Source organism: Odocoileus virginianus, chromosome 12 (genome assembly GCF_023699985.2).
Source record: "Odocoileus virginianus isolate 20LAN1187 ecotype Illinois chromosome 12, Ovbor_1.2, whole genome shotgun sequence".
In the NCBI taxonomy this organism is placed as follows: Eukaryota; Metazoa; Chordata; class Mammalia; order Artiodactyla; family Cervidae; genus Odocoileus; species Odocoileus virginianus.
This window is the reverse complement of record NC_069685.1, coordinates 61,036,836-61,056,590: the sequence shown is the minus strand read 5'-3', so window position 1 is coordinate 61,056,590 and position 19,755 is coordinate 61,036,836. Positions and strand designations below refer to the sequence as shown.

The 19,755-nt window shown below is 54.8% G+C and overlaps 1 protein-coding gene across 1 annotated transcript in view; it reads right to left on the bottom strand.

The window, feature by feature from the left end:
* KIAA1671 (KIAA1671 ortholog) overlaps window positions 1–19,435 on the bottom strand; it is a 124,307-nt gene extending 104,872 nt beyond the window's left edge. The window contains exons 1-5 of the mRNA XM_020894276.2: window positions 19,108–19,435; window positions 15,726–17,339; window positions 13,497–13,584; window positions 7,995–10,751; window positions 184–318 (exon numbers count right to left, since the gene is read on the bottom strand). Of these exons, the coding sequence (XP_020749935.2) occupies window positions 184–318; window positions 7,995–10,751; window positions 13,497–13,584; window positions 15,726–17,284 (4,539 nt within the window). The 5' untranslated portion in view covers window positions 17,285–17,339; window positions 19,108–19,435. The remainder of the gene's footprint in view (window positions 1–183; window positions 319–7,994; window positions 10,752–13,496; window positions 13,585–15,725; window positions 17,340–19,107) is intronic.
* Between the last annotated feature and the right edge of the window lie 320 nt (window positions 19,436–19,755).

The following is a 19,755-nucleotide window of genomic DNA, read 5'->3' as shown; positions in this document are numbered from 1 at the left end:
AGAGAGGAGGCTTCCCCGGGAGAGCCGCCAAACCCCGTCTCCTGTCACGACACGAGCCAGGGCCCAGCCAGGCCTCAGCAGGCTCCCGGACGGTCACCGGCCCACCCTCGCCCCCCTCACGCCCTGGGACCAGCCTGGGACGTCCCCAGCAGCGTCCGCTCCGGCCACGCCGGCATCACTCACCACGAAGGGCCCGCTCCTCCTGTCCTTGCAGAAGCTGTGACTCCTCCGCGGGCCCGCGGCTGCGGGGCTCACCTGCCGGCGTGGAGGCTCATTGTCCGGGAGGGCACGCTCCCTCCCCAGGTCCCTCGGTGACATCTGAGATGCAGGAGACACAAGAAGAAGAAACTTGACTGGGGCTTCCCCTTTGGCAGGAAGAATATGTCACACTGAGAGGGGCCATGCTGCACCTCAAAGGGCAAAGGAGAAAATTACAGTGCCCGATGCCCACCTCTGCTCACCCCTGCCCCACATCCTTGGTGGATGGTCCACCTCAAATGATGGGGGTGGGGGCGTCACATATGGGATCAGCAGGTCTGGGTTCAGCCCAGCCTCAGCCACTTCATAACTGTGTCACCTCGGGTGAGTGCCTTAACCTCTCTGATCCATGACCATGTGGGGAAAGATCCATAACAACAGTCCTCACCTTCTACGTTCAGGGCTGAACCAAAAGAGGACCAGCGACTGGAAAGGGTGTGAACTCGGAGCTGCCACCAGGGGGCGGACATGCGTGAGACCCGGGAGCCTCCCCGTCCCTGCCATCCCCCGCCCCGCGCGAGGGGCCCACCGTGAACGCCAGCCACTGGTAACTTCTGGCGGCCCCGTGATAGACATCTTTCCATGTACCCGAACGCACGTGCACATGTGCGCAGATACAGCGAGAACCGATACACGAATACGATGGAGTAGGTGCGCTGGTGTGAATCTTGTTATTTTTATATACACCCCTGTATATATCCTGTATGTATCCCCCTATACCGCCACAAGCCAGAAACATGGGACTCTGGAGGGTGCATTTTACGGCCCTCACACTGTCCCTGCACCGACAAGAAAAGAAAGGCCCAGAGAGGGGAAAGTGAAACGAAAATGAAGTCGCTCAGTAGTGTCCAACTCTTTGCAACCCCATGGACTGTAGCCTACCAGGCTCCTCCGTCCATGAGATTTTCCAGGCAAGGGTACCGAGTGGGTTGCCATTTCCTTTTCCAGGGGATCTTCCCGACCCAGGGGAGGCATCTGCTTAAGAACACCCAGCATGATCAAAGGGCAAGGCTGACTCTTTGCCTCACAGCCTCTTCTGTGACGTCTTATGAGACCCTCTGGTTCTCCTCCGACCTCAAGGGCTGTTTCTTCCCCACCCCCGTGCATCTCATCTCAGAGGAACATGTCAAGACGTGACCCAGGCCAGCCTCACGGCCCACTCTCCTGCTCCATCAATGCCTGCTGGACTTCTCATCATGCCCCATGGCTTCAATAAATCCCATCTGGACTCTGTCTCTCCATGCTGGGACTCTGGACTTGCAGATCCCACTGCCCGCTGACCATCTCTGCTCACTGCCCACGCTGGTCTGAGACTTCATGTGCCCAAAACAGGCCCTCAGATTCCCCCCCCCTCCAATCACCAGTCACCAGCTGGGCAGGCCAAGACCCTCGGGTCGTCCTCTATCTCCCCTCTCTCTCCATCCGGTCGACTCTGCCTTCAAAACATGCTGCCAACCCCACATCACAGACCGTCGAAGTCGACTCAAAATAGATCAAAGACCTAAATGTCAGAGCCAAAAGGAGAAAACTCTTAGAAGAAAATACACGCTTGTATCTTCTTGACCTTCGTGGATTAAGCGAGGGTTTCTTAGAACACCAGAAGCTCGAACACCAAAAGCAAAGTAAATTGGACTACATCAAAACGAAAAGCCTTTGGTGCTTCAAAGGGCACTGTTAAGAAAGTGAAAAAAATGAAATAAAGTGAAAAGACAACCCACAGAATGGGAGAACATTCCTGCCAACCATTATGTCTGATAAGGCACCTGTATCCAGAAAGTACAAAGAATAATTACAACTCAATAATAAAATGACAAATGGTCTTAAAAATAGACAAAGGGTGTGAATGGACATTATTCCGAAAAGGTACACAAATGGCCAATACGCACATTACAGGATGCTCCAACAGGAAATGCAAATCAAAACCGCAATGATGATTATGCAATATACACAAATACTGAATCACTACACCGTACATCTGAAACTACTCTAACATTACATGTCAATTATACCTCAATTAAAAAAAAAACCACCCTGAGATACCACTTCATACCCACTAAGATGGCTAGAATCAAAAAGATGGATGATAACAAATGTCAGTTGGGATGCAGAAAAATTAGAACCGTCACACATTGCTGGTGTGAATGTAAAACGGCGCGGCTGCTTTGGAAAACAGTCTGGCAGCCCCTCAAAGGAAAAAACTGGAGGTATTACCATGTGACCCAGCAATGCCTCTCCCAGGGAGACAGCCAAGGATATGAAAGCACATGTCCACACAAAAACTCGTACATAAACGTTCATAGCAGCCTTCTCCATGATAGTCAAAGAGTTGGAAACAACCCAGATATGCCTAATGTTGATGAATGGATAGATAAAACGGGATGGATCGATCCTGCAGAATATCATTCAGCCATGAAAAGGAAGTACCGATATACACTACAAAATGGATGGCTCTTGAAAACTCTATGCCAAGTGAAAGAGGTGAGTAATCTATAGACAAGTGAAAGAGGTGAGCAAATCTATAGACAGAAGGTAGGTGAATGGCTAATCGGGACTAGAAGGTATTAGGGGAGCAGGCAGTGACTGGTCAGTGGGTACAGGGCTTTCTAAGGGGTAATGAAGATATTTAAAACTGAATGTGATGATGGTTGCAGAGCTCTGTGACTAGACTAAAAGCCATTAAATTAACTGTATGCTTCAAATGGGTGAACAGGGACTTCCCTGGTGGTCCACTGGCTAAGACTCCGAGCTCCTAAAGCAGGGCTATAGGTTCGATCCCTGGTCAGGGAACTAGATCCCACATGCCAAAACTAAGATCCAGCACAGTCAAATAAGCAAATAATAAATGTCAAACAAATAAATGAGTTCTTGCATGGGCCATGAAAATTCTATCTCAGTAAAGCAGCTACCTTGGAGAAGGAAATGGCAACCCACTCTTGCCTGGAAAATCCCAAGGACAGAGGAGCCTGGTAGGCTACAGTCCATGGGGTCACAAAGAGTCGGGCACGACTAAGCGACTAAATTTTCACTTTCAAAGCTGCTACCCAGCTTCCTTGGTGGCTCAGTGATTTAAAAAAAAAAAAAAAAAATCCGCCTGCCAGTGCAGGAGACCTGGGTTCAATCCCTGGAATGGGAAGATCCCCAGGAGAAGGAAATGGCAACCCACTCCAGTATTCCTGCCTGGGAAATCCCATGGACAGAGGAGCCTGGCGGGGCTACAGTCTGTGGGGTTACAAAGAGTCAGACAGGACTTAGCCAGTAGACAGCAACAACAAAGTTGCTACCATCCCCTCAAAAGGAAGCGGCTAACCCCTCCACGACCACCACCCGGTACAAGCCTTGTCTCCTGTCTGAGGACCGTGGCAGCCTCCTCACGGGCCTCCCTGCCTCCACCCTCACCCAGAGAGCAGTCGGGGGGTCTCTCTGAGACACAGACGGTGGAAGCAGCGCTCAGAACCCTTCGGAGGCTCCCCTAAGCTCTGGCCCATCCTCACCTCTCCAGCTCAGGTCTGGCCATCACCCCCGGGGCCCACTGGCGTGCCCCCAGCATCCACAGGACCACTCATCCCCATGCTGGGGTGTCTCCACTTGCTGCTTCCATGTCCTCTGTGTAGATCCTGGCCTGCCTGGGGTCCCGCCATCACTCCCATGGCTTCTGTCGGGTCACCCCCTTAGAAAAAGGGGGCGCCAGGGAGGTTACTCTGTCTCCCCAGGACTTACCACTCTCTGAACAATCCCGCCCCCTCGCTCGGCTCACTCGTCTGGAGCGGCGCTGTCTGCTAGAACGTCCTGTGACCAAGATGACGTTCTCCATCTGGGCTGCCCGGGCAGCGGCCATAGGCCACTTGTGGCTTTGGAGCACTTGCTTGCATCCAGTGTGACTGAGAAACTGCATCTGGGGTCTTACTTAGTTTTAACTGACTTACATTGAGAGAACCATGCGTGGCTAGTGGCTGCTGACGGACGGAACCGACTGAATTGGTGGACTGGGCCCTCCCAGCGTCCCTGGTGCCCAGAAGAGCCAGATACGACTGAGGCGACTCAGCACGCACGTACCTGAAACTATTCTTTCTTGAAACGAAAATAAACCATTTGATGAAAGGAAACACTATAACTGTGCCTGGGACAAAGTTTTGATAAATGTTAAGTGAAGAAAAGAAAGAAAGAGGGAGTGAGGGTAAGAGAGGAGGAATCACCTTAATCGCAATCACACCCCATGGGGGGCGTCCGTGAACAGAACTTGCTGTCAATCAAGAAATCTTCACCCCAGGAAGAAGACATGTACCTCTAGACACTCAGTGGGGTCTTAGAACTCAAATCAACCCAAATGTACATCTGCGAGAGCCTTGATAAAAAAAGCTTGGGCTCAGTCACATAACAAACAGCTTTGCAGCCATTAAAAATAATAAGGTGATGATGGACGCACTGTTTCTTACTGCTGAATTTTTGAAAGCACACTATCTTTGGTATATATGAAAAAACACTAACTCGAAAAGATACCTGCACCCCAGTATTTCTAGCAGCACCATTTATAACTGCCACGCTATGGAAGCAACAACCTAAGTGCCCATCAACAGAATGAATAAAGAAGATGTGCTACATATGTGTGTATACACACACAGACACACACAGGGACTATTGCTCAGTCGTTAAAAAGAACGAAATTTTGCCATTTATAGCAGCAAGGATGGACCTGAAGGGTATCAGGCTTAATGAAGTAAGTCTGACAGAGAAAGACACATAACCTATGATATCACTTATATGTGGAATCTGAGAAATTCAACAAACCAGTGAATATAGCCAAAAAGAAGGAGACTCACAGATATAGAGAAAACTAGTGATTACCAGTGGATGGCAGGAGGGAGCAGGCACCATAAGGGCAGGGGAAGGGGAGGCACAAACTATTGGGTGTAGGACAGACTCAAGGACATAATGGACAACATGGGGAATGTAGCCAATATTTTGTTATAACTGCAAGCCAACAGTAATCTTTAAAAAAATTGTACAAAGCATTTTCTTTTAAAAGTTTAAATGTATGGGGAAAGAAGAAAGCAAGTTGTGAGATTTTCTGTAGAATGCTGCCTTGCTTCCATAGGACAGGGTGCACTGACCGATCTGTGCTTGGACCAGGGTCCCTCAGCCTGGAAACTACGTCGTACACTCGGGGCTGCAGGAGTCTCTGAGCTGGAAGCTGTCCTGTGCATTGTAGGGGGTGGTGGAGCTTCCCTGGTCTCTACCCACCGAGATGCCAGCGGCAAACTCTCCTCTGGTTGTGACAACAAAAAATGCCTGAAACGTCGCCAAACATGCCCTAGGAGCCCAGCTGTCCAAATGGCCGAGAACCACCAACAGGGTTGGAGGGGTGGGTCCCAGCATACCAGACTCCGCATTTGGGGGCGCTTTCCATCCCAAACCTGATGTTTCCATGACGTTTAAAATCTTGCCCAAGCATTCACTATCCTTGCAAGAAGAAAAACACAATTATAAAATCAATACATGTATTGATTTATAAGCCACTCTGGAGCATCCGAAAGTCTCCACGGAGATCAAGAACCCTAACCGTGTCTGCATCCGGGGAAACGGGAAAGGGAAGGGAGGACACGCTTTTACACACATTATACGCGGGTGTGCTTGTATGTGCTCAGTCGTGTCTGACTGCGACCCCATGGGCTGTAGTCCGCCAGGCTCCCATCTATGGAATTTCCAGGCAAGAACACCGGAGTGGGTTGCCATTTCCTCCTCCAAGGGATCTTCCTGACCCAGGGGTCAAACCCGGGCCCCCTGCATTGTAGGTGGATTCTCTACCACTGAGCCACCTGGGTTTGAATCTTCAACAGCCAACATTTTGTCCTTCGGTATTGCCCTTATTTATTTTTTAAATGTCAAGAACCCAAGATCCTCGGGCAGGAGAGAAGAGGAACGGGGAGCCGGTCCAAGGCTTCCCAGTCCCCTTGGTGAGAAAACGGATCCCCTGACAACAAGCGCTCCTGGGGCCCCGGCACCCTGGGCGGGCATCCAAGGCTGGGCCGGGGGCCCCTCCACCAGGCCCCTGAGCCAGGCGCTGGCTCACGGATGAAGTGTCACGTTTCCACGGCCTCTTCCCTCTTGCAGGCTCCCACAGCAGCCTGGAGGGGGCGGGGGAGGTGAGACCCTCAGCGCGTCTGCAGAGCCCAGGGCCTGTGGAGCCCACTGCCCACCCGCCCATGCTGGGTGCTTTATCTCCTCCCCGCCGAGCTGCGGGGCCTCACTGACTCCTAACTCCGGAGGGGGCGAAACGGAGGCCGGGGGAAGCCGATGCCTGCTCTGCATACAGCGGAGCCTGTTGAGTGGCAGAGCAGAGATTCCAACGCAAGCCCGAATGTGGTCCCTGGAAGAGACGTGGGTTCAAAGCCACTCTGAACCTCAGGTGACTTCTCCTATCACTCAATTCCCACAACCTCCCTTTTCTAGGTTGGAAGGGGGGTTGACCTGAAGGGGCCCTAAGTCAGTTTCCACACTGGCCACAGAGCAGACTGGTTTTTTCCCTCACCTCTGGACCTTTGCCCACACTGTGCTCCTACCAAGGATGCGCTCACCTCCCATTTCTCTCCGACCTCGGCACAGAGATCAAAGCTTCCCAGCAGCCGACTCCATGCCTCAGATTTCTTCCCCACCTTCGTGATCCCAAGGGCTCAGGTATGAGGCCAGACCTGCGAGCAAACACTGGCTGTGCCGCTCTGGTGCTGTGTGACGCGGGATAAGTTACTGAACCTCTCTGAGCCTTGTTTTTCTTTTCCCCTTCTGAACAAGACGATCGCACCTGCAGCAGACGCTATGGGCGCCCTGCCCAACACTCTGCCAGACACTCAAATATGCGCCAGTGTTGCGAGAGGATTTTCCTCTCCGCCACTGAGCATGGCACCAGGAATCTGAATGTTAACAGCCCCAGACACAGCCTCAGGCGAGGACAGAGGGAAACGAAGAAACAAATGCTCCCGGTCCCCTGACCCCTGGACAGGATTGCTCAGAGGTGACCTGTGCGGGGGTCTCCAGTAAGAACGAGCCTCAGGTGCCCACACCTTTATCACCTGCCTTCCCTTCCCTGCCTCACTTCTCCCCCCGCCCAGTTCCTCTGGGATCACCTCCTAAAACAACCCGCAGGCGGCTGCTTCTGGAGAAACCCAAACCACAACAATCCCTCTTTCGTGGATTGTCCTGAGGCTCATGTAAGATCATTCACTCAGCAACTACTCTCTGAATGATCACAAAACGTCAGGCATGGTACTGGAGTCTGGGGATACAATGATGGACCTGGTGCAGTATACTGGAAAACAGCAGGCGCTCAATAAAGGATACCTAGATCATCATTCTAGGCCAGGGGTTTCAAACTGATAACCCACAGGCTGTATACAGAGCCGGCAGACAAGTTTTGTTTGAACTAAAAAGCAAATTTTTTTTTAATATGTTGGCCCATTTCATGATCGGGGAGGGGACTACTGGCCAAAATGTGGATCTTTCAAATTTTCTCGATAAATCAGATCTGCCGTCTCAGGACCCCTTTCCCCGCTTGTTGAGAACCAGCTGGGACTGTGCAAAGGTTGCCCCCTTCAGAGACGGCTTGAGCGCCCCATTTGCCACAAGCCCTACCACTCCCTAGCGCCTCACACCCTGCCTGACTCCACTCATCCCCAGGGCCACCAGGCCCGCCCTTGGTCCTGAGTTTGAGGCCTCTGGCCTGCATGTTTAACCGGCGTACTCACCTTTTGACTGTCTCGATTCCCCGACTCCTGCCGACAGAGCCCCATCTTGGTGTCTCTGGCCTCCGCACTCTCCCTGGGGAGGCTGGGCCTCCCTTTTGGCTGCTCCTGCCTCCTCTCTCTGGCTTCCTGCATGACGGACAGGCCCTCTCGGATTTTGAGAGGGGGGCCTTTCTCCGAACAGGCCCTCTTGACATCCAGCGGCGACCTTCCGAAGTCCCGCGGGTGGTCAGCCCACGGGGCCACCCCGCTCTCCTCGCCCCTGCCCGGGGGTTTCCTCGGGGTCCCTTTCCTCTGGTCAGCGGGGGACGCCCTGGGCTGCACCCTGGCCCCGCCGCTTGGGTCCTCCCAGGCAGGGGTGGGCTTTGACTCGGCCGGGGGATGCTGGCACTTCGCGCTGTGATGTTTACTAACAAATGTCTTTTTCTCATCCTCAGGGATCCCCAGGCCTTTTTTCCTGGGGTCGGTGGCGGGGCCGGAAGAGGCCCCTGGATACTTTTCAGGAGGAGCTGAGTGGGGCGGGCCCCAGAGGGGAGAGCTGACCTTGTGCGTGGCTGCCCCCGGCGTCTCTGCCAGGCACTTGCCTGAGCCGGGAGTGGAACCGGGGTTGGTTTCAGCAAAACCAGCCTGTCTCTGGGGAGCCTCAGCTTCAGGGCGCTCCTTTAAGCTCCTCCGTCTCTGATCCGCCTCGCCCTGTGGGCCAGGCCTCTCGGGGTCCGAGCTCCAGAGCTCTGTGGGCGGACCCGCCATCCAGTCCTGAGCCTCCCGTGGGCTTCCGGCCGGCGGCCTCTGATACTCGGCCATCAGCGCATCGATATCGAGGACGCTGGACCTGTAGCCAGCCTTAGCTTTACCTGGGAACGTCTCACTGATGGCTTCCGTCTTCCTTCGGACCAGGAGCTCGCTGGCTTTCAGGGGACTTCTGAAAGCCGGTGGTGTTTGGGGAGAGCCGCCAGGGGACCTCTTGCTCCCGCTATCCTTCCAGCCATTCTGAAAACCGCCGCTGCCTTCCGGGACCCGACGAACCCACACAGCATCGGCATCGGAGATCCTCTCACCAGGGGGACCCAGAATCCTGTCCCCGAGAGACATCGGATGCTCTGTCGGCCTCGGAGGCTTTGGAAAGCTTGCATGCTCATGTTCTCTGCCCGGGGCTCGGTTTATACCGCCCATGGTCTCCAGCGGCTCTTCACGGTTCAGAGAAACCAAGGTAGGGGTGAAAGAGAGAGGGGATGGGGGTGGGGCTGCTTTTCTAGAAGGTTCTGTCCAGTTTTCAGTCCCGGGCCTAGCCACGCTCTTGGCTTTCTGAGTGTCAGGGATCTGATAGGTCACGGCAAAAAAGGTCGCCTTGGGTTCCACAGGCGACCCCTGCTTTGCTGCAGGAAGAACCTGGTCCAGTGACGCACCTGGGCTCCCCTGCCGGGTCCCCTCCTGACCCGGGAGTAGCTGGGGCCTTCCTGAGGCACCCGCGGCCATGGGGCTCAGGTGGTCCCCCCCTCTCAGCTCCGCCCTGGACGCGTGCTCTGGGGGCAGGAGGCTGAACTCGTCGAACTTCACGTCATGGGGAAGGGTCCGCCGCCTCCATCTGTCTGGCCTCTGGTCGCTGGGGCTCGTCCTCCGCCTCCTGGCTTCGGGCTCGTGGCTGCCAGTCCCGGCCAACGGCCCCGTCTCCCCCGGCACGTCTGCCTGAGGCCGCACTCGGGAGTCATCAGCTTCATCCTTGGCCCTGGGAAGAGGCTCCGGAGGCGCCCCCCGGGACGAAGCCCTCTCTCCCGTCTGGATTCTGGCCCCTTCGGTCCCCGGGTGCTGGGCGTCCAGGATGGTCCTTGCAGAGGCGGCCTCGGGGCTCGGCTCGGCGCCTCTCCCTTCGCTGAGCCCCACGGTGGCTTTATGCCAGCTCACGGCCGCCCCGCCCGTCCATCTAGCTGATGGGCAGCTGCCTCCATGTGTGTCCTTAGGCTCTCGGTGGAACTCGGGCTTCGGCCCACTGATCTCACGAGTCCCCCGGGCTTCCCAGATCAAACTGGCCCTTTGGACGGACCCCACCTGGCCCTCCGGCCTACACCTGGGGTCGGCGGGAGTCACGGCATGGGTGACCTCCTCGGACAGCAGGGGCCGAGACCGGCCGCTGCGGAGCGTCAGGGCCTTCTCCTCGGGTGCCGTGGGGACGGCCTCACTGTGCGCGCGCTCCCCGACGGCATGCACGACGTCGTACCTGGGCTCAACCCTCTCGGGCGCGGGGGCGCTCTCCGGGAGCTTGAGGAAGGGGTGATGGCTGCCCTTTTCGCCCCCAGGATGCCTCCCCAGCAGGGAGGACGTGCAATGCTGTCTGGGCTCGCCGCTGGAGAAGGCGGTCCCTCCGCCTCGCCCCAGGTCAGGATCTTCCAGCCACTCCCGCTTCAGGGCTGTGCTTTGCGGGAAAGAGCTTCTGGGTCCAAGGAGCCCGGATCTGGGCTCGGAGACGTCGGCCAGGTCCCTGGGCGTCGTGGCCCAGGGACTGCGTCCCGAGGGGGCAGCCACGGTGTGCTTCTCCACGTGATTCTCGAACACCGTGGCCCATACGGTCTGGAAGCTTCCGTCATCATCCGGGGTGCCCTCGGAAAGGCTCCGGGCCCCCACCGCGCTGTGACCCCGAGCGCCGTCGGGGACGCGGTCAGAACTGCCTTTCCGCTCTGTCAGCCTGGGTTTCTCCGGGGGTGGACCAGGCTTCCAGGGGCTTCTTGTGACGGATGTTCCCTCCACGCCATGCCTGTCCTTTGGCTGGGAAAACAACAAAAAAAAGAAACAATCCAATTTATTTATTTAATGTTAAAGACTGAAGAAACTTTTTTTGATATTTATTTGTAAAGGTTTGCCACAACATTATAACAAATTCAATAAAGTTTTTTTTTGATGTGGACCATTTTTTAAGTCTTTACTGAATCTGTTACTATGCTGCTTCTGTCTTATACTTCAGGTTATTTGGAGTATGGGATCTTAGCCCCCCCGAACCCCAGCCAGGGATCAAACCGGCATCCCCTACACTGGAAGGTGAAGTCTTGCCCATTGGACTGCCAGGGAAGTACCAAAACAATCCAATCTAAGTCAAAGGATTTGAAGTGGGAAGGAAGAGGTGAGGGGACTGAAAAGGCTGCTTTTAAAATCACAGCAGTGAGAAACCATCCAGTCTCACAGACTGAACACAGCCGGGGAGGGAACACAGGCACTCCCGGCCCCCGTTGGCGAGAAGACAAGTGGGCGTGGCTCCTGAGCAGTTCAGCGCTTCTGCCGGGATGTTAAGACACTCATCTCCTTTCACCTGGCCAGTGTCCTCCCAGAACCCCTGCCTGGCCCACGTGCACAAGTCTACGTGAACAAGAAAGGTCGTACAGAACTGCCAGGGAAACAAAAGAGCCTAGATGCCCATCTGAAGGGCTAAATACATTTTGATACATGCAAACAGCTGACTGCCACACAGGCACTTGGACCCACAGAGAGGGGGTGGCTCCCAATGTCCTAAGATCTAAGGACACTTAAAACGCTGTTGTGTTGATGGAAGAAAAGCAGATGGAGGAACCACGTATTTATAATAAAATACCATTTTAAAGCACTGTAGGTGTGTGTGCATGTATATGCATACATGCATGTAGATATGATATCGATCAATCTGACCCCCTCAAAAAAGAGCATTGGTTCCATTTATATAAAAATCTAGAAAATGCAAATGAATCTATAGTGACTGAAAGCAGATTGGTAGTTGCTTTGGAGGAGGAGGGGGCAAGTGGGGGGGAATTACAAAGAAGAAACTTGCAGGTGCCAGAAATGTCCACTGTGTTTATGGTAATGATGGTTCAACAGATGTACACAGAAGTCAGAGTTCACCTGCTTTTACACTTTAAACACGTCCAGTTCACTCTATGTCTGTTATACCTCAATAAAGCTGTTCAAGAAAAAACTGAGCTCACACCAGTGCTCTGTGACAATATAGAAGGGTAGGATCGGTTGGGGGGGAGGTGGGAGGGAGCTTTAAGAGGGAGGGGATGGGCAGCACAGTGATGCTCTGGCTACTGACTTCCGTGTGAATGATAAATCATGTGTTTCAGTGTGAAAAAAAAAGAGGGAGGGGACATGTGGATGTACTTAAGGCTAATTCAGACTGACATGTGGCAGAAACCAACACAACACTGTAAAGCAATTGTCCTCCAATTAAAAATAAGTAAATAAAAAAAATAAATAAATAAAATAAAAATAAGTAAATAAATAAAAGAAAAACTTGAAATTTCAGAAAGCATCAATCACAAACCCATGATACCCAGCAGTTATTTTATGAGCTTTTTTTAAAAAAATTAAACAGACTAACTGAAAATACTTTCTAAGCAATTTAATTGCTGGTGATTTTTTCTCCTTCTTCTCCCAGCTGACAAATGAGGGGGTGGGGAAAGGAGCTGGGGCCATAATGGGGGGAAGTTGAGGGGGTTTCTATTAACATTTTTCCATTTTTATTTATTTATTTTTGGCTGTGCTGGGTCTTCATGGCTATGTGGGTTCTTCTCTAGTTTTGGCGCCCGGGGGCTGCTCTCTAGCTGCGGCGCACAGGCTTCTCCCTGGGGCAGCGTCTCGTCTCCAAGGATGGGCTTTAGGGCACAGACTCAATACTCATGGTGCATGGTCTCAGTTGCTCCAAGGTATGTGGGATTTTCCCGGATTACAGATCGAATCTGTGTCTCCTGCATTGGCAGGCGGATTCTTTACCACTGAACCACCAGTGAAACCCTCTATTTGCATTTAAAAAAAAATTTTTTTTTTAATTTGGCTGTGCCAGGTCTTAGTTGTGACCCACGGGATCTTTAGCTGCAGCATGTGGGATCTAATTCCCTGACCAGGGATCAAACTCGGGCCCCCTGCATTGGGAGCTGGGAGTCTTAGCCGTTGGACCACCAGGGACGTCCCAACATTTTAAAATCTTCATTAATTTCTCAAAAAAAGCAGACATTCTTACACAGGAAAGCCATGTCCTCCTCCTGTTTGCACAGACAAAAATTCACGCCTGATGGTTATACTTGCAAACAGTATTCAACACCAAGGAAACACAGTGAATCATGGGGCATCACTCATGGCTCAGATGGTAAAGAATTCGCCTTCAATGCAGCAGACTCAAGTTCGATCCCGGGTCAAGAAGATCCCCTGGAGAAGGAAATGGCAACCCACTCCAGTACTCTTGCCTGGAGATCCCATGGACAGAGGAGCCTGGTGAGGCTACAGTCTACGGGGTCACGAAGAGTTGGACACGACTGAGCAACTAACACACACACACACACACACACACACACACACACACACATGACAGAGTATCACAGTCTATTACACTGGAAGGGACTATGAAAGTCCCAACATGAAAGGAAAAAAAAATGTCTTATAGTCCACGAGAGGTCTCTGAGTCTTTCCTGGATCTTCAAGATTGTAAAAGCCCTTTTTCCAATAAGTATAACTACCCCCAAAAAAGGACAGTGCCAAGCGGCTTCTTACCTTTTCTCTTGGTTCTCTGGGAAGCTCACCGCTCAGCTCCAAACACTTCTCATATCTGACTTCGTTGCTTGAAGCTGCACTTGAAAACCTGGCACAAGAGACCCGAGTTACTTGTGTGCAGCCAGAAGCTGGGACTCCCTCCAGCCCACACCCCATAACTAGTTCAGGAACCCAGGGGTGAACGCAGCACTGAGATCATCAGAGCAACCCTGCCCCATTTCCTCCAAGATAGGACGTGTCCTTTCCAGTAGCCAAACCTCTCGGGCCGGGAGGGAGAGAGCCTACCTTAAGCACAGCATCGCTGCGGGAGGCGGCGGCCCTGGCTCGGGGAAGGGGCCTGGGTGTTCGTGCCAGTTCTCCTTCCTGCCTCCCCACTGAGGGAGCTGGGCTCAGGCTCGTGACCTCACCTGAGCCTCTGTCTCTTCATCTATAAAACGGGGATAATTAACGCCTCCCTATCGTCTTTGTAGGTCAGATAAGAGGCTACCCAAGGCCTTAATAGCTACATGAGGGTGCTGAGAGAGGAGCAAAGATGCCCCAGGAGCGATAATTAATGGCTGCAACCCCACAACAGCCAGCAGCCCCACCGCAGACCGACCGCGGGACTCCGGGGCAATGCGTCGGGAACAGGCTTGCCTCTGCCTCTGCCTCTCTGGGTGACCTTGGCCCAGTCTTGATCACTCTCTGGGCCTGTCTGCCAGCTGTGAAGGCGAAGCGAGAGAAAGGGGAGTTGGAGCTGGAATTTTCCCCATCTCTGCAGAGTTCTCTGGAGCAGAGGCTGAAAGATTAGTTCAGGGTCAGGGGCCTGCAGCGAAGAGGGAGGTGAGACAAACCAAACGTCTTGAACTTGACCCACGGGCAGCAGTCCAAGGGTTGGCTCTGGGGACATGTGAGGCTGTGCAGGAGTTGTCTCTAAACCCAGAGCCTCAGTTTCCCTACCTGTCAGATGGGGATAACCTGAGGAACTGGGGGGGCGGGGGACTCAGGGAGGGGAGGTGTATGAGGCCCTGACGAGGGTGCCCCTTCCTCTGTTTTCTGACTTTGTTATTCTGCCCCGCCATGTAGCTTGCAAGATTTTAGCTCCCTGCCTAGGGATTGAACCTGGCAAAAGTGCTGAGTCCTAAATGCTGAATGGCCAGGGAGCATCCCTCTTTCTCTGTTTCCTGAATTCAGGGGTTCTCAAGCCTGGCTGCACATGAAAATTACTTTGGAGACTTTGAAAAACCAAGATGAGAAGCCCTCCCCAGATCAGCTGAATCAGAGTCTCTGGGGTGGGGGCCAGGCATCGATAATCTTTTTTCCAGGTCATTCTAAGTGCTGACAGCCAGTGGTGTCAGCTCTGGCCGAGCTAGTCGCCCTGGTTCCCAGGGCCAGGAGGGCACTCTGCCCAAAGCTCCCGCCCCCTGGAAGCTCAATCGCTGACAAACTATGTCGGTGGCATGCGTGCCATTAATGAGCTGGCGGACACACCCCGGTGGCGTCTCCCTGTCTTAGCTGAGAAGCCACTTGGGGAAAAACAAAGGAGGAAGAGATGTCAGGGGCCAGGCCTTGCTTAGAAAATAATCATTAACCAACAGGGATCCATCAAATCATTTGGGACTATTAATAATCACAACGTGTCCAGGGCTCCCTTGGGCTGAGTGATCTCCAGAGCTGAGTCCTGGCCTTAATCCTTTAATGCAGGTCTTAACATGATTTCCCTTTACAAGATGAAGAAACTGAGGCTCAAGGCGGGGAAAGTGACCCGCTCAAGTTATTGTGACCCATCTGATTTTGTTTGGGTTGGGGGCGCGGGGGGGCATTCACGGAGGTTTAGGCCATAAATGAAGTATCCTCGGACTTTACGAAAGGAAAGCTTAGTTATGGAGACAGGCTGAGCTGGAATTGCACGGGGCTCCTGACTTCCTCATGGTCCTCAACTTTCCTGTCTGCATCTGTGAAATGGGCTTGATATGACCTCCGAAAAGTGCAAAGAGGGGGAAGGGAGGAAGAAATGGGGCCCCTGGCCCTGCCGCTGGCACACACAGTGAAGCGGTGCTATCCTCCACACGTCAGCCTCCTGATCTGAGAAGTGGGAGCTAATGCCACTTCCTCTCAGGGCTGCAGGTACCAAGAGTGCCCAGTACAGAGCCTGGGGCCCTGCGGTATCCTTCTACTCATGAGGAGGTCTCTGGTGAGGGGCGGGGGCTCTCGGAGGCTGGGGGAAACCCGTGGGGTGTTCCCACTTACAGTTTGGTCAAGTCCGCTGACAGTGGCCGTGTCTGGACCGCCCTCCTCCTGAGCTCCGGCTTTGCTTCCGAGCTCTCGGTGGCCCAGCCTTTGATCCGCTCCTGGACGCTCACGCCCGCTTTCTCTGGCTCCGGCGGGATGGCTGGGGACTCGGGGGTGGCTGGTGGGGACTCAGACCCCGCTGCCAAGGCCGAGGCGCCCTCCTCCCCAAACAGGCCAATGCGATTCTTCACGCCGCCCCTGGGGGTCTGCTCTCCCCCGACCTGGGTCTCTCCATCAGCCTCTCTGCTCTTGACCTCAGCCATGTCTTGGCCTTTTCCAGGCCTGGGCAGAAGGGACTGGGGGTCCTTGGCTGCCTTCTCTGGCTCCCCATCCAGCTTGGCTTTCTCCTTGCTGAGACCCTGGGCACCGGTGGGGGTGACCCTGGCCGGGCCCTCCGCGGTTCTGAGGCTGCCCATCTCCCCTGGCTTGGACAGCAGCCTCTCCTTCCGTTCCTGGATCTTCTGGGTCACCTGCAGGAAATCGGAATCCGGGTCGTGTGGAGGTGCCTCTGCTTTGACCAGACATTCCCTGTCCACCCTGGGGTCTGGGTCCAGCCTCTCGGGTCCCCGCCGCTGGAAGGCGGGCCCTGACGTGGCCTCGTCGGTCACCTTCCTCGCCAAGGCCTCTCTGCTCTCGAACCGGGCCGTGAGGTCCACGGACAGAGGCCTGGGCCTCCTCACCCACGTCTTCTCGGGAGGAGTGGGGGGCAGCTTCCCTGCCACGGCCGCCCCGCCGGAGCCTGGCTTCGGAGTCTGAATGGACTCGGCGAAGATAGCCGATACGGGCCTTCTCTTCGGGCGAGGCCTGGGCGGCTCCGGGGCGGCGTCTCCCGTGTCCTCCACGCTGCTGGCCTTTGACAGAGGCTCCTTCGGGCCAGTCTCCTCTGGGGTGGCCACCGGCCTGGAATCCTGAGGCAGGGAGGCTGGCCGGGGGAGGCTCCCCACGGGCTTCCGGGCTGGCAGGGCAGGCTTGGCGGCCACCTCAGGCCGGGGGGCGGAAGCGGGTCCCTGGGACACACCTGTGCCAGCCTCGCGAGCCCCCGGGCCGGCCCCCTGCCCCAGAGCGGGGCCGGCTTTGGTGCTTTCGAAGAAGACCGTGGGGTTTGATGTGGGCCGCGGGATGGCGGCCCTGGGGAACAGAGACATGCTCCTCGGGCGGTCGCCGCTCCCCACCGCCTGCCCTGCCAGGCCCGGCATCTTCTCGTCCAGATGCCCTGAGGCCACGTCCTGGGAGAGCCCCTCGGCAGGAGACGGCCTGGCTGGGCTGGGCCACAAGGGTGTCACGTCCGCGGCCTTCTCCTTGGAGAAGGGTTTGGGGGCGAGTCTTGGCAGAGGAAGCAGGCGGACCGGGCTCCTGAGGGGGCTTTTTCCTTCCAAGAGCAGCGCCGAGGGGGGCCCGGGGGCATCTCCAGCCTGGCGGAAGTAGGTCCGCGTCAGGGCCTCCTCCTTGGAGAGCTCGCCCAGGCCCGGCACCCCCGTCAGGGAACTTATGGAGCCGACCTCCACCCGCGTCGCCATGGTTACGGTTGTGGATCCATGGGGAAGAAGCGCGTCAGAAATGGAGAGGCAACCACTAAAAAAAAAAAATTTTTTTAAGTAAATTTAAGATTCAGTCAGTGTCTGGGTTGAAGCAGAGAGATTTGGGCGGGTGGGGGGGAGATGAAGATGGATGAGGATCAAGAGACCGGAGCCCCAGGTCTGGACTACAGCTCTCCACTGACCACCGGGCAAGCCTGGGCCAGTGGCCTCCACTCTCAGCTCTGGGCAAGGGCAGCAGACTAAAAGGCCTGACTCTGAAGCTCGTTCCAGCTCAAAGGGTGCCCAAACGGTGCCAACGTTCACTTGGACTTTCTCAACTCGTTTAATCTCAAGGCCAGCTTTCAGGGTAACGAACGATGCTCTCGGCTGTACAGACATGGAAACCATCGGAGAGAGGCCGAGTAACTGACCTGAAATCACTCAGAGGACAAAAGAGGCAAAGTTGGGATTCGAACCCGGGTCGGGCTCCAGACGCACACCGCAGGCTCCCAGTGTGAGATTCCTGTCCCCGCCCCCCGCAGTATTTTCCCATTTCAGAGCCTGCCCAGGTCGGGCTGATCCTCACCCTCTTCAGGACCAAGCAGAGAGGGCCAGTGACCAGCGCCAGCTCACACAGACACCCAAAGCCGGTGTTCCCAAGGTCAGAGAGTTGGCAAGCGGCCACGGAACTCCAGCTCCCCAGACCATCCCATCTCTCTCCCTTTCCCAGTCTTTCCAGAAGCCTTAAAAAAAAAAAAGAAAAAAGCCATCCTCATTTTCCACTCCACCTGCTGTCATTATTTATTTATTTTTTGCCTTTGGGCTCTTTTCAGCTGAACACCTATTTTAAGCTGACTGCCTTCAGAGTCTCAGGAAGAAGAGCATCATCAGCTAAGGATGAGAGTTACCACGAGCCAGGCCTCAGGGAAGCCAAGGGCTCCCTCTGTCTCACGAATCACACCCTCCTCCCTACGACGCTGCCAGACGGGCGTGTGATCATCGGTCCCTGTTCCGCAACAGCTCAGGCACGAGCCCCTTGCTCCTCCAACCGTGAGCTCTGCTCTCTCAGGACAGGAGACCTCTCTCGTCCATCCTCCAATGACCCTGAGAGGCAGGGCTTGTCCTTATCTCCCTTTGTAAGGATGGGGCCCAGAGAGGTTGCCCAACTTGCCAACATCACACAGCTGAAACCGATCTCAAGTCCTGGATCCATTCAACTCTCCCCTTTGAACAGTAACGTCCTGCTCCTTCCCGGTTTTAAAAACTGCCAGACGATTTGCTGTTCTCGATGCGTCCCCTACCCTAAAAACCCCACCTTCACGCCAGTGCTCTGTTTCCCTACAAAACTGCCCCCAGCCTGCCCCCTCGTCTAGATGGGCTAAAAGTAGAAGGTGTTTTACTTCAACGCAAGCCTCCCGCTTCCCTTCCGGGGGCCCCACACTGCTGCCCCCGGCTCTGACTCACACTGCAGCCTGCAGGAAAGAAAGGCGGACAGATTTTGATCTCTTCTCTTCCCTACACGCTCGATGGTGCTAAACTGATTCCTTCTTCCCAATGCAGAGAACACCGTCTAGTCGGGGTCAGAGGCAGAAGAGAAGAACAGAAGCAGAGAGCCAGAAAATCGAGACTTGGGAGGAATCTGTCAGCAGTGACCCAGGGCGGAGTGCGTAGGCATGCAAAGTCCTGCCCCAAACCGGGACTGCTCATCGTTACAGCCAGCTCCCGTGACCTCCGGGATACGGGTGTGAGACATGGGGCAAGGACAGGATATTCAGGGAACAGAGAGAAAATCCCTTGGCAGAACCCACAGCAGCCCCACTTACCCGAGCTGGCAGGTCCTGGCTGCGGACGTGTGACTGCCCGAGAAAGCAAGCAGAATCGCGTCTCATCGCGGACGAACGGGGCTGTCTGCACACTCCCCTGGCAGAAGCCGGCAAGGGGTGGGGTGGGGGTTGGGCAACAGGGGTAGGCTGGTCCCCGCAGGCTGAGTTTCGGCAGTTCTGGGGAGACACAGAGCGGCAGGCTCGGTTCTGGGGTTCTGGCAAAGATATGGGCACAGACAGTACGAAAGCTTTCGAGCTCCAACCGCATCCCACTGGCATCTCTGCCAGCTTGTAAAACTCAACGCTCCTGTCAGCTTTTCAGTATTGTCGCCTTGTGGCTACACGTGGGCATCAAGGGTGCGGAGTCCGCAGTCGGCGCTCAATAAAAACCGCCCCTGTTCCTCTGAAATGTGTTTTATTGAGCACCTACTGTGTGCAGAAGGATGAATAAGAAATATCTCCTTTGTTCAGGGAATTAAGAGTCTTGTGTGAGAAACACACACAAGCAACTATGCTGGGCAATAAACATGGCTTATAAAGAGGGACTTGGGGGGGGTGCTTCCCTGGCGGTCCAGCGGTCAAGATCCCAGGCTCCCAAAGAAGGGAACACAGGTTTGATCCCTGGACAGGGAACTAAGATCCCGCGTG